This window comes from Pseudophryne corroboree, chromosome 7, assembly GCF_028390025.1.
Source record: "Pseudophryne corroboree isolate aPseCor3 chromosome 7, aPseCor3.hap2, whole genome shotgun sequence".
Lineage (NCBI taxonomy): Eukaryota > Metazoa > Chordata > Amphibia > Anura > Myobatrachidae > Pseudophryne > Pseudophryne corroboree.
In genome coordinates this window covers 348,633,809-348,648,443 of record NC_086450.1, presented here as the reverse complement: position 1 = coordinate 348,648,443, position 14,635 = coordinate 348,633,809, and the positions used below count along the sequence as shown (strand labels likewise).

At 43.6% G+C, this 14,635-nt stretch overlaps 1 protein-coding gene across 1 annotated transcript; it reads left to right on the top strand.

Annotated features, from left to right (window-relative positions):
- The first annotated feature begins 907 nt into the window (after positions 1–907).
- On the top strand, positions 908–10,035 carry LOC134944174 (serine/arginine repetitive matrix protein 1-like). Its single transcript, XM_063932748.1, has 4 exons — positions 908–1,052; positions 7,918–8,030; positions 8,104–8,871; positions 8,949–10,035. Exons 1-4 carry the CDS (start codon positions 908–910, stop codon positions 9,012–9,014), a joined length of 1,092 nt encoding a protein of 363 aa, XP_063788818.1. The 3' UTR covers positions 9,015–10,035.
- Positions 10,036–14,635: the final 4,600 nt, after the last annotated feature.

Here is a 14,635-nt window from a genome sequence, read left to right as displayed (position 1 = left end):
AAAGAGAAAGATTCCGGGTTTATTGTTAGTATATGGTGCATTTCGTACCTGTCTCCTTATGCATGGGATTACATGGGCGCATCCTCTACTGTTTGTCCCCTAGAACCAATGTCTCAGGAAGGCGGAGCTATGACACTGAACTCCTCTGTCTTAGAATGTGCGTATGAGAGCAGAGAGCGCAGCATCAGCGTGTGAGAGCTGAGAGAGACTTACAGCGTTCCTCCGCGTATCGCTTGTACCACGCTGCCGGAGTCAATACAGAGCCGGGCGGTGCATCACTTCTCCCTCACAGCGGGAGTCAGACTGCACGGTTGTGCAGTCTTCCGTCCCTCACCACAGGAGCATATCCCGCAAGTCATACCGCAGCCACATCAGGACACTGATAAGTGCCGCCAATACCTGTGTTACCCTGTATGTTATACCAGACCCAATTGCCTACTGTTGCTGCATATTCAAGTCACCTGCGTGTATTACAAATAAACCTGCATTGCTATTTAACTCATTAGTGTGTGGACTAACGTCACTATGCCAAGCACCGCAATACTCTGCCAACATTTATTTCCTGGCAGCTATATTGCACAGCCACCAGCCAGCACATTAGCAGGGGGAACAGAAAGGGATCCTTTGGGTCCCTCTATGGGGAATTCTATTGTAAGAAGGCCATAGGCTTCTATAGGCAATGCCATTTATAGACGACATTGCCTATCGAGCACAAGTCCTGGAATTAAAGTTTTGCTTTCTGGACTTTGGTGCATAGTGCATACCGGCACATCGTAGCCCAAAAGCACTCTATGGGGACTGCAGTGCTAGCGGGCCGCACATTAATATATATGGGGATTGTAGTAGTGGTGTAAGTGGGAGCTTGGATGCCCTGGCAAAATCTCAAGGAGGGCCTCCGTAGGTACATATGGAGCAAACGGAACCAGCAGACAAAGAGAAAGCTGTACAGAATGCTGGTCAGAGGCACGCCCATGTGACAGACACACCAACGAGGTACCCACAAGGACCTTCACCTCTACAGACAGACGCCAACCACAGAGGAGTCTCCTTAGGTATGCAGCAGACAGTGGGGGATCAGGCTGGCCCAGCAGGTAGCAAAATCAGTGTGGTCAAGACAGTCGATGATCGGGGAGTCCGGAAATCCAGGCCACGGCTTCAGGTCTATCCAGATGCTGGAAATTGGATGCCAGATCTCAGTGTGCCCCCTTCACCTTGTGGGCGCCTGGATATTTGCCAGTCTAGCCACCCTGTAGTTATGCCACTAGATTGCGACACACTTCACAAAACTGAAGTTTTTCGAGGTTAAGTCGCATTTTGGGGTTAGTACATCCTGCTAAAAAGCTTTGCAGCTTACATCATTGTATAATATGGAAATAATGTCATACAGTGATATCATTAAAACTGTTTCATTTAGCGTTTCTCATACAGTAAATCAGGGGTGGGGAACCTTTTTTCTACCAAGGGCCATTTGGATATTTATAAAATCCTTCGGGGGCCATACAAAAATTATCAACTTAGAAATTAGCCTGCCCCCAGTCAGTAGTTATGGCCCCAGTCACTTGTTATGCCCGATTAGATTTGCCCCCAATCAGTTGTTATGCCCCATTAGATATGCCTACTCTCAGTTGTTTTGGCCCATTAGATATGCCCCGTCAGTTGTTGTGCCCCATTAAATATGCCTCCTGTATTTATGCCCCATTAGATATGTCCCATTAAATATGCCCCCTAGTAGTGCCGCTTACACACACACATTAAAAGAAAAAAAAAACCACAATGCTCACCAGCCCTGCTCCTGCTTCCGGACCGCTGCCCTCCCTCTCCTCGAAACTATGGGAGATGTCATGACGTCTCTCCCATAGCACCGCACAGCCACACATGTACACTGCCTGAGCCAGAAGCTGGAGCACAGGAGTGAGCTCCTTCCTCCGGCTGCTGCTGAGGAGCCGGGCGGCCGCTGGTGGTAAAATCTCAGCGGGCGCTCTGCATCTCCTCTCGTTTAGGTGAGCCTAGCCGGTACCGGATTAAGTGGCTTTGAGGGCCTTATACGGCCCTCGGGCCTGAGGTTCCCCACCCCTGCAGTAAATGAACGTGTCCATAAGTGTTAGAATAAATTTGGGTGGAAAAGTAGTATAATCACGACTGTTTGTATATACCAGTTTGTCTGAGAAGGCATTATACAGTTTTTGTTAGGAATGTTTTATATTATTTGCCTTGTTGCTCTACATATATGTATTGTGGCTTTACAAATGTTTGTCAAGATGGAAACAGCCAATAAATAGTTTTATGCAAAATAAGTTGTGCAAAATAAAATAGAACTACACTTTTTGGTGCATTGAATGCTTTTACTACTTTATGAATATGATTTTACATGTGGGAATAGTATCTTATTTTGGGTTCCTGTCTATAGATAGACAGTCATTAGCTAGACACTATATGACTTGGGGTGTCGTGGACACCCCAAGAGGGAAAATTGTTGTCGGTATGTCGGGTGTCAGGATTCTGGCGCCAGTATGCTAAGCGTCGGGATCCCGACAGCCGGTATATCAAGTGCCACCCATTTCCGTGTGGGTATATATATATATATATATATATCGTCAAAATGTATGTGTGCGCTCATGTGGATCAAATATAATCTGTAGTGAAATATTAAAATATTTTCTTATAATTAAAATATTTTCACATGCATTCCTCACAAACGTGGGTGGCAGCTGATAACAAATTATGGCGATTAGAATGTGTAAAAAATAGAAGTAATCAGCGCCTAATAATGCCCAGAAAATGACGGTGGGGACATAGAATGAAATTTAGTGAAAAAAATGGGACAAGCACTTATCTCAGATAGGAATCTTCGGTCCTCAGACCAATATCATCACAGTAATATGCAAAAGAGAAAAAGAAACAACCAATGTCCCCACCGTCATTTTCTGTGCATTAGGCGCTGATTACTTGTATTTTTTACACACATATATATTATATATATATATATATGTATAAATATGGATATATAGATAATTATATACATATATTACATATACACAAATATATAGCACACAAATTCATACATACACACATACATACATCCACAAGCACACAAGCAAACACACATACTTACATAAATACATACCTACAAACACACATACTTCATATACAGTGTACATACTGTGGAGTAAATTCAATTGCGGTCGAATTCCGCCGTAATTTCGACCGTTTTTGGATTTGACACTATTCGACAGCCGAAACCCTCCACCCGGGACCATGAATTCGACATATTCAATTCATAACGGATTCGACACTCCCCCTGTCGAAGAAACGGACCAATCGTCGAATAGTAGGCGGCCTGGATTCAACTTCCCGCCGTTTGGAGTTCTATATAGGGCTTGTTTGCTGCGTGCTCGGCAGCCATTTTGTGAACCTGCAGAGAGGTGTGGAGGTGCTGCAGAGCTAGCAAATTGGTTGTTTTTTGCTGTGGTATCGTTTGTACACCCAGCAGACTTTAATCCAGGACGGACAGAAGACCTGTTACCCCGGAGGAGAGTCGTTTTTGGAGCGATTTCTACATTTGTAGGTAAGTACCACATGTGGTCTGGTGTTGCATGTAGGTGTTTGTGTAGTGTATGGGTGTTGTTCTGAGTGCTTGGCTACTGTTTTGGATGAGGTATGAGTGCAGTATGTAATATCTGGGTGGTGGGGGGGTGCCATGAGGTGTACATGTGGCGTTGCTTTGGGGTGTTTGGGGTATGTATATGTGTACAGGTATGTGTATATAGGTCCTGTTTGTATTGCTGAAGGTCGGGTTGAGAGAAAGAAAATAAGGAGGAACTGTATGGTTGACGCTCTAGAAGAAATTACTTTATCTTAAAACTTAACCTTTATTGAATATACATTAAATTTGAGTTAATTACCCAGACAACAGTGAAACATAAGAGTTAAAATCAGACAAACTAACATATAAGTGAAACCTATAAGATGGGAAATTGTGAATAAAGAAATTTTAAAAAGCGTGTCCGCGTGTATTTGGTATGTATAATACTCGTGGGATTGTTGTATCTCTTTAAATGTTACTATCACTGGCAATATAATTCTGTAATGGCTGTTACTCTGATGTTATCAACCGTCTATTCTGTAATGTCTGTTTATTCAACAAATATCATCTGGGAATAAATCCCAAAACCTGGAGACTGTGAATAACACCAGATTATGTGGATGCAGATTGACTACGAAAAACAGATATGGAGAGTTATATGTAGCCACTTAGTACTGTTAAATCTCAAGTTATTATGCTGCTGAGCCGGAATCAGCTATGAGATGAATATCTCTACCTCCCAATTATTCTTCTAGAAGGTAAGTATTGATTCGCACTCGCTGTCAGTATTAGTACATAGGTGCAGATTTTTCAAGGGTATATGTAGAGGGGAATGAGCAAGGAGGGGAATTTATTTAGAGGATATGGCAGTCCCGACTATGGTATGGCTCATTAAGGGATGTAATAGTCACTATTTCTCATATCCATAACGTATGGCAATCCCAACTGTGGTATAGGTCATTAAGGGATATAGTAGTCCCTATTTTTAATAACCACCACATATATTTCCAGCCTCGTGCGGTAGTCTGTATTTCATTCTGTCAGACCCGCTTGAAATCACTCCTCTGTTGAAGATATTCTGTTTAGAGGTATAGGGCTGTAGTATTCAGGGAGACCATGCTCCTTTCAGAGTATATATCTATCCCATACATCATATCCCTTGCTGATATTTAATTGATATAATATACTTAAATATAATATCAAGTAATGCTAGACAGAGTAGTGCCAATACAAAACTTTATAAGTCCCACACTTATTATACCTTCCCAGTGATGGTAAATAGATTCATCTATTGTGGCATATTTGTTATAATGTGGTGCATTGCAGTGTGACGTGTAGATGTTATGACTTTTTCACTATCCCTTAATTTCAGGGAATATTTGACTGTAGCTTTTTTAACACACATACAATGTATCACGAGTATTGCAGCTGATATATATAATAATAGCTATATCGTCCTATATAAAGGATCACCTGTTTTCCATACAATAGGATTATTTCTATCGGTAGGAATCAGCTACTATCACTATATATTATCTGGGACCCCAGCTGCTATGCTTAAGGTATTGGAGGTTCTGTTGCCAACAGCATGTGGTATTCACAACTTCTAATGCTGTCAGCCTATAATACTTGACACATTTGTTGCAAACTCTAATAATAAGTATCCTATTTTAAATATATGATGTTAGAGTCAGCAACTATCAGCAGGTGGCGTTAGATACATTTGTTACACTTTACAATGTTTGATATCCTCTCCTCAGTTATGAGCAGCCTCATATAATTTTTCTAGTAACAGCCATTTCCCTACAGGTAAATATACATTCTATTTTATAATGACATATGTCGGATACACGCGGGCACGCCGTGCCCTACACGCGTGTTTCACTGCACTACAGGCAGCTTCGTCAGGGAGCAACACGAGCGTCTTCCCTGAGCATAGTTAAATCAGATTTACATCATCCAATGGTATCAATGAGAGCGGTCACGTGCAGCCGCCGGCCAATAGGTCGCGGTCACGTGCTGTCGCTCTCCAATCACAAGCCGCACATCGCGGTTTGTGATACATTCTTGGGACGGGGATTTCATTCTCTCCACGCCCCGGTATCTGTATAGTTTTAAACAGCCTTGCTATTTACTACCAGCCCGATGTTTATTAATCCCGTTCGGTGCCGCATATCCTCCCCGCATCATGTAGTACATCCATGATCTTATCATGTCTATTTAGTACTTCGTGCCAACCTCTCTGTTCCGATGTTCTAGTGAATGCATTAGCTTGTATACAGGTCTCAGGGTCAGTATGGTAATGTGAAGCTCTCTTATTTTACCAGTCCGGAGCATGTATTTTTCATACCAGGGCTATGTATCTCATCCAATCGAGATACAGTTCTAAATCACTAGTATCAATGTAATGTTTATTGGTATCATATTGCAGGAATACAGTAATGAGAAAATGAAAATTAACAGTAAATATAAGCGAACTATGAGGCAATGAAAGGTTTGTTGGTTTAAATATGTATAAAGTCTCATCCTATTTATTGCCTTCATTCATAAATAATAATAAATCTAATATAATTGGGCTAAGATTGGGGAGACAATGGTAAGTATATTTCCCAGTCAAACATCTGAACGAATTCTTAGATGAGTTCTTAAATGTCCTACAAATCCATTATATAGTTTGATCTTCTGGGCAAAAAAAGGAAAAAAAAAAAAGGAAACTATTTTGTGTATTGCTGAAGGTCCTGCTTGTATCGCTGCATGTATATTTTGGAGTTTAGTGTTTCAGGTTAGTTTTTCACATTTTTTGGCATAAAATGTTTTTTGGGTCATGCTTTAGCACTGGTGTACTACCAGCATGACATGTTGGGGTGCAAGGATGCATTTACTGGCTTTTTGGATTGTTTGGGTGAGGTTTTTCATGTTTGTTTTGTGCCATGAGGTGTACATGTGGTCCACTTGTATTTGCAAAACATGTTTTTTGGGTCATTCTTTAGCACTGGTGTACCACCAACATAACATGTTGGGGTGCAAGGATGCATTTACTGGCTTTTTGGATTGTTTGGGTGAGGTTTTTCATGTTTGTTTTGTGCCATGAGGTGTACATGTGGTCCACTTGTATTTGCAAAACATGTTTTTTGGGTCATTCTTTAGCACTGGTGTACCACCAACATAACATGTTGGGGTGCAGGGATGCATTTACTGGCTTTTTGGCTTGTTTGGGTGAGGTTTTGCAATGTTTTTATTTTTATTTTATTATATATGTGTGTTTGGTCCTGCTTGAGCACTGGGGTCCCAGCAGCATGTCATGTTGGGGTGTCTCTAATAGCTTTTTGGTAGTTTTCTCATGTTTCTTTTTAAGTTTGGTCATGCTTCAGCACTGCTGCACCCCAACATGTCATGCTGCTGGCACATTTACTTGCTTTTTGCCAGTTTGGGCGTGGTATTTTATGTGCGAATGGGTGTTTGGTCCTGTTTGGGCACTGTGCTCCCAGCAGCATGACATGTGTGGTTGCATGTAATTATGTAATGTGGGGTAAATTTGTAAAAATACTTTTTATTTTTACACCAGGGATGTCCAGGGACAAGCGCCACCGATCCACCCCCCCCCCCTTCCCCCCACCCCTCAGAAGAATTTTCCCTGGCCAGCAACGAGGAGTGGGAGCTGACCCAGGAGGAGGAGATGACCGAACAGGCATCCAGCGATCAGCCGCGGTCATCAAGGGACCAAACGGAAAGAAGAAAAAGAAAAGGCCTAGACAGGTAATTACTGACAACACCTGCAGACACAATAGCATCCAACTTGACACACCCATGGGCTAGTTTGCGCACTGCCAGGCACACCTACAGGTATCTTTGCGCAATGCCAGGGATACTGACACACTTCCAGGGACATACAGATCATTAATTGCATGTTTTTTATCCCTAAAGGCAAGAAGCCAGCCAGAGGATCAGTCGGAGGAGGAAGCCTCTGGTGAAGACACAGGACGGAAGAATCCACGTGGACCCAGATACACCGAGGCGGAAAACTGTGCCCTAGTGGATGGCGTCGACAGGTCCTACGACGTTCTGTATGGACCAAGGGCACAGACCACAGCAGCAAAGACAAAGCGAAACATCTGGGATGCCATCGCGAGACAAGTCACTGCAGTATCTGGAAACCGCCGGAGCACCAGAAACTGCATGAAGCAGTACAGTGATTGCCGTAGACAGACCAAGAAAAAGATGGGGATTCAGCGCCGACATGAGACAGCTACCGGAGGTGGTCCGGCTCTCAATTTGAAGTGGCTTCCTTGGGAGGAAGTTATAAAAAGGTGCATGAACCCTGTCATGGTCCAAAGAGTTCGCAGAGGTGTGGACTCCAGCCGTCCTGCTGGCTTTCCCAAGGAGGAAGAAGAACCGCCCAGAAGATGGAAGACGGCGGGAGAAAAGCAGTCCAAAAGGAGGCGTGATTGTAAGAATACATTCAGATGAGCTGTACTAAACATTTTTTTTTTATTTGCTAATGTATGTGTTCTTTCCCTCAGACATACCTGCCCAGAGGACATCACCTGCGCGCAGGACATCACCAGCGCGCAGACCATCACCTGCGCAGCAGGCATCAGCAGCGCGCGGACCATCACCTGCGCAGCAAGCATCAGCAGCGCCAGACATCGTCAGCACGCAAACCATCACCTGGGCGCCAGACATTAGCAGCGCGCAGAAAGTCACCTGCCCGCCAGACATCGTCAGCGCGCAGACCATCACCTGCGCGCCAGACATCAGCGCGCAGAACGTCACCTGTGCGCCAGACACCGTCGGCGCCCACACCACCAGCTGGGCGCAAAACTACATTACCTGCGCGCAGGGCATCACCAGCTCGTGATCTCTCCAGGAGCTCTGGGACTGTGACACAAGAGCCTCAAGAAGACACTACCCTTGTGGACCAATCACCTGAACTGTTTGAGTCGACAGGGTTAACGGACGAGACTTTTCTAGGGTTTTGTGACAGCCGTGCAGACGCATCCAGCCATACCCAAGAAAAGTCTCCAGAATTGAGGACCAGTGAAGCTCCTGGAGCAGAGGCACCACAGGATGGAGAAGGTAAATGTTTTGTTTTTTTTTGGGTGGGGGGGTCACCATTTTTGTATAGTTTCTTAACTTTATTGTTGTGTTTTTTTATTTTGCAAATAGAGGTGCCACGGACCAGCAGCGGATTTGCATCAGGGATTGGTCCCTACTTCAGGCCGGATCTCTTACAGGATGAGTCGGATGACGAGGTGGAAGTGCCGCAGCCCGCTGTTTCTACATCCTGTGTGAGTAATTATATAACAAACTGTGAACCTTCAAACATATGTATGAATGTGTATTCTAATTTTTAATTTCTTTTCAGCTGCACAAATGCAATTGGTGGCAGACATTCAGCAAGGGCAGGATCCCTCAAATGTTCAGAGGGTAAACACCCTGGCAGCAGAGATGAGTGCCCGCCAGGAGAATTATACGGTTGTTGTTGATTCCAGACTGGACGCCATTGAGAAGACAATGGAGAAGATGGCAACCAGTATGGTTGACATGCAGAAGGCTCTTGCCGACAGCACGGCAGAAACGAGAAAGACCAGGCAGGAAGATCACCGGCAAACTATGGACATCATTCACGTTCTGGTCACATCCATCAACCGGTTGGTGGATAACACTGCATGCCAGGCACACAGCATTCAGAACATGTCGGAGAGCCAACGACATTCCGCAGCCAGCCACCAGGTCATCGCAACAACGCTACAGATGATATACAATAAGCTCCCAGAGCTAGCTCATCAACACGCTGGTCAACCACCACATCCGCCACCACAAGCCACACTGACGCCTCCTCCCCTTGCTCCACCACAATCCTGGTATGGACAGTAACAGCTGTACCAAGGATATACAGGGATGTACCCACCTACCAGATGCCTCCACCACCAACACCGGCCGCAACATCTACACCAGCACTGCCACCAAGGCCAAGTCAACGCACTCCACAGCCTCCCAGGACATCGTCACCACATCAGGAGGAAGAGGATCCGGACAGCCAACAACCACCATAAGCGCGGTCGTATTGTTTTATTATTTCCAATGTTTTTCATGTTTCCCTTTCTCTCCCTCCTATTAGTTTTTTTTTTTTTTCCTACTATTGTTTTAAATTTGTGTTGGCCTCCCCCACCCCCGACCGAGTACTACCAAGGAGCTATATGTATAGACATACATGCGCGGGCATATATGAGTGTGGTAACTGATGAAAGCTCCTTGTGGTTACATATATGATGGGCCAAAGAGCTATTCTGATACCACTCTTTTTTTTTTTCAAATAAAACTCCCTTTTGAATTTGTGTAAATTAGGCTTTCGCTGTTGTGTGAATTTACTATTCACTAGTGTTTCTTTTTGGCTTCTTCATAGGATTGGGTGAAAAATTGTCGTGGACAGCGTAGTTCATGTTGAGCGTACCAAGGTGAGTAAAGCCATGTTTCAATGTATATATTCAAGAAACTTTGTCCCACCTGCCCGTGGGGAACAACACAGTCCAGCAATGGGTCATGCTGGACTGTGTGGTTCCACAAGTGCAGGCGTGTCAAAGTGATGAACACTGACACGACTCTGCCACTTTGGACCGCCTGCCCTTGGGGAACAACACAGTCCAGCAATGGGTCATGCTGGACTGTGTGGTTCCACAAGTGCAGGCGTGTCAAAGTGATGAACACTGACACGACTCTGCCACTTTGGACCGCCTGCGTTTGGGGAACAACACAGTCTAGCAATGGGTCATGCTGGACTGTGTGGTTCCACAAATGTTTTTGGGAAAGGAATGTGAACATGACATCATTACAGTGCCTTTACTTAATATGGAATTTCTTTTTTATTTAACAGATATCTACACAAGAAAAAGGAATGTATAAAGAAGAACAAATGCTTATTTTTTATTTTAAGACAATTTATTTTTTCATACAAAATAAAATTCAAGTGTAATTTTCTTCAATAAATTGTTAAATTTAGAAGTTTTGTGTTTTTTCTATAAATTACAGGTTGAGTATCCCTTATCCAAAATGCTTGGGACCAGAGGTATTTTGGATATCGGATTTTTCCGTATTTTGGAATAATTGCATACCATAATGAGATATCATGGTGATGGGGCCTAAATCTAAGCACATAATGCATTTATGTTTCATATACACCTTATACACACAGCCTGAAGGTAATTTTAGCCAATATTTTTTATAACTTTGTACATTAAACAAAGTGTGTACATTCACACAATTCATTTATGTTTCATATACACCTTATACACACAGCCTGAAGGTAATTTCAGCCAATATTTTTTGGAACTTTGTGCATTGAACAAAATGTGTCTACATTCACACAATTCATTTATGTTTCATATACACCTTATACACACAGCCTGAAGGTCATTTAATACAATATTTTTAATAACTTTGTGTATTAAACAAAGTTTGTGTACATTGAGTCATCAAAAAACAAAGGTTTCACTATCTCACTCTCACTCAAAAAAGTCCGTATTTCGGAATATTCCGTACTCAACCTGTATTAGTAAATGAAATGTAAAATAGGGCATTTCAGAGATGCGGTGGTATTGAAGGTCTTCTGGTAGGCCGTCCATGGTACAGCTGGGGTACTGTCGTGTCAATTCACATCCACGCTGGTTACAGCACTTTGGGAAGGATACTCCGCAAGACCTGTGGAAGAGAATAGTATGAGGTTCCAGGTATTGGTAATGGTGTCATTGTTCGTGGAAAAGACAAGGGGGGTAAATTTACTAAGATGGGAGTTCTATTTAAGATGGGATGTTGCCCATAGCTTTAATTATTTCATTTACCTTTTACTATTTAGATCAATTTAAGCAAATTATATGTTTAGCTTGTAGCTTTTAAGAATTCAATCAGCTTTAATTATTAATTTACTATTTAGATATTCTTGAGTAGGGCAGTAGTTTAGCACATATATCCTTAATACATAAAGTTTAGCAATAGCAAACTTTCTAATAGTTATTTTAATTTCAATTGTTTGGTGCATTTTACATATTTATTATTTGTTATAGAGTGTGAGGAGGCGCCATGGCCAGCAGGTAAGCAGGGAGTGCTGTGACCCGGGGGTAAATTTACTAAGATGGGAGTTATATTTAAGATGGGATGTTGCCCATAGCAACCAATCAGATTCTACTTCTCATTTATCTAGCACCTTCTAGAAGATAATACCTGGAATCTGATTGGTTGCTATGGGCAACATCCCATCTTGAATAGAACTCCCAGCGTAGTAAATTTATCCCAAGGTACCAGCAACATTGCAAACAAACAGGTTACATCGTCCTTTGTCCCAAATGCAATCCTCCAGCGGTTGAGAAACTACACATCACAGCATGCCCTGACACAGCGTAAGCATTGCTGTGTCAGGGCATGATTTGATATGCAGTTTGGCAAATGCAGGAGGGCCGCAGTTTGGACATGACTGGGTTACTTGGACAAGAGGGAGTTTTGGGCAATACATCTCACCTGAGGGGGGTGTCTGCTACATGGCGGAGTTTCAGGTCCACATCACAACTAGGTCACCCATGGTACAGCTGGGGTACTGTCGTGTCACTTCACATCCACGCTGGTTACAGCACTTTGGGAAGGATACTCCGCAAGACCTGTGGAAGTGAAAAAGGATTAACTACCAGGTAATTTGAGAGCGTTTCCACCACCCTGGGAAAGAACAAGAGGTCCCAGCAACACTGCGCATACACACAGGTTACTCAGACAAGATGGAGTTTTGGCTAATGCATCTGACCTGAAAGAGTGACTCTGTAACATGGCGGTGGTTCAGGTCCACATCACAAGTAGGACATCCATGGTAGAGGGGGGTAAACTGGCCCAATAACTGCAGCAACCCAACAACAGGAAAAAACTGGTGATAACAGGGCGTCAACAGGACGAAAATATTCCTGGGAAGGGCCGTCAACAGGACGTAAACTATGCAACTCTGTAATACATAAATAAACATTATTTTTTAGAATATGACAATCTCAGTTTACAGGAAAATACAAATATTACAAGTATACTCACAGGTAGTGGGGAAAAAAGTGTTGATCAGTGTACTTCGAGAATCATCTCCTTCGCCCATAACCACCGGTGGAAAAGAAGAACGGTTCCCGCGTCGGAAAGCCCTGCGACGAAGAGTCACCGGCAAACGGTTTACGACACATATGTTGTGTAAAATACAACATGCATTTACCATGCCGCAAACCTTTGCTGGTGAGTACAAAAGAGCACCACCGGAAGTGTCTAAACATCTAAACCGGCTTTTAAGTACATCGAAGGCACGCTCAATTACTCCCCTCGATGCAATGTGTGTCTCTTGGTACCATTCTTCAGCTTCACCGACAGGATTAGACAATGGGGTCAAGGGCCAAGATTTGTTGGGATAACCCGCATCGCCTATGGGAAAAAGAAAAATGGTGGGTAATATAAAAAAAAAATTACCTAACAGCCAGCCACTCGCCATTTTTCCTGTCTCGAAATTGTCAAACAGCGATGACTGGCTTAGGATGAAAGAGTCGTGAGATGACCCAGGAAATTCCACAAAAATATTGGTTAATTTCATATTGGCATCACAGACCACCTGTATATTCATGGAATGGAAGCGTTTTCGGTTCCGAAAACATTCTTCCGAATTCCGTGGCGGCCTGATGTGCACTTGGGTACAGTCAATCGCGCCCAGAACATTGGAAAATTTGTGTTTGGTGAAAAAGCCTAATTGGATCTCACGCCATCCGCTGACTGTATCTGGAAATCTGATGAACTGGGTCGTCAATTTGCAGAAAGCCCTAATGGCCTGGGTTATACAGCGCGACAGTGTCGGCTGTGAAAAACCGCATGTTTAAGACAAAGTAGGCTGGAATGTGCCTGACGCCAAAAAATGTAACGTAAATGGAAACCGCTGGAAAATGGAAACCGCTGGTAAATGGAAACCGCTGACTGCGCGATTGGTCCGTGCCCAAGGATCCAGGTCAGCCTCCAACAGATCGTACAGCGAATATATTTCCCGAGTCGATAAGCGATAATTTTGAATTACCTCGAACTCAGAGAGATCCTCCAGTTCACGCCTAGTGCGATACTGGCGTGGATGTGGAAATGAAACATGCACTACTGACTCACCCAATACAGACATTTGCTGACCTTGATCCTGATGTTCAGCAGCATTTTCTTCCTCCATACTTTCAGCCAGCATGAACATCACAATCTGGTCAGAAAAAGGCCCCATTATTGTAGTCAGTAAAAAAATAGGATATAAATGTGGTAAAACGCAGGGATCATCCTAAAAAAAACGATTCCACAAGAGAGCTGACTGTAATGGCTACTCTCCCTGAAGTCTCAAAAATGGGAGTGAGGAGAGAAGAGTGGCCTTGGAGAAGTGTATCCTGGGTAAACTGTGGAATCATTGGTACATTTACCTCAGCCGAGTGCAGGAAAAAATATTCTTTTAAAAAATCAGTTGAATAATAGAGATGAGCGGGTTCGGTTCCTCGGAATCCGAACCCCCCCGAACTTCAGCCTTTTTACACGGGTCCGAGGCAGACTCGGATCTTCCCGCCTTGCTCGGCTAACCCGAGCGCGCCCGAACGTCATCATCCCGCTGTCGGATTCTCGCGAGGCTCGTATTCTATCGCGAGACTCGGATTCTATATAAGGAGCCGCGCGTCGCCACCATTTTCACACGTGCATTAAGATTGATAGGGAGAGGACGTGGCTGGCGTCCTCTCCGTTAGAATAGATAGAGACACTTGAGTTGATTACTTAGTAATTTTGGGGAGCATTAGGAGTACTCAGAGTGCAGAGTTTTGCTGATAGTTAGTTACTAGTGACTGACCACCACCAGTTTTATTTATTATTTAATATAATCCGTTCTCTGCCTGAAAAAAACGATACACAGTCACATACCATATCTGTGCTCAGCCTCAGTGTGCTGCATGATAATATCATCTATGTATATCTGACTGTGCTGAGTGCTCACTGCTCACACAGCTGAATTGTGGGGGAGACTGGGGTGCAGTT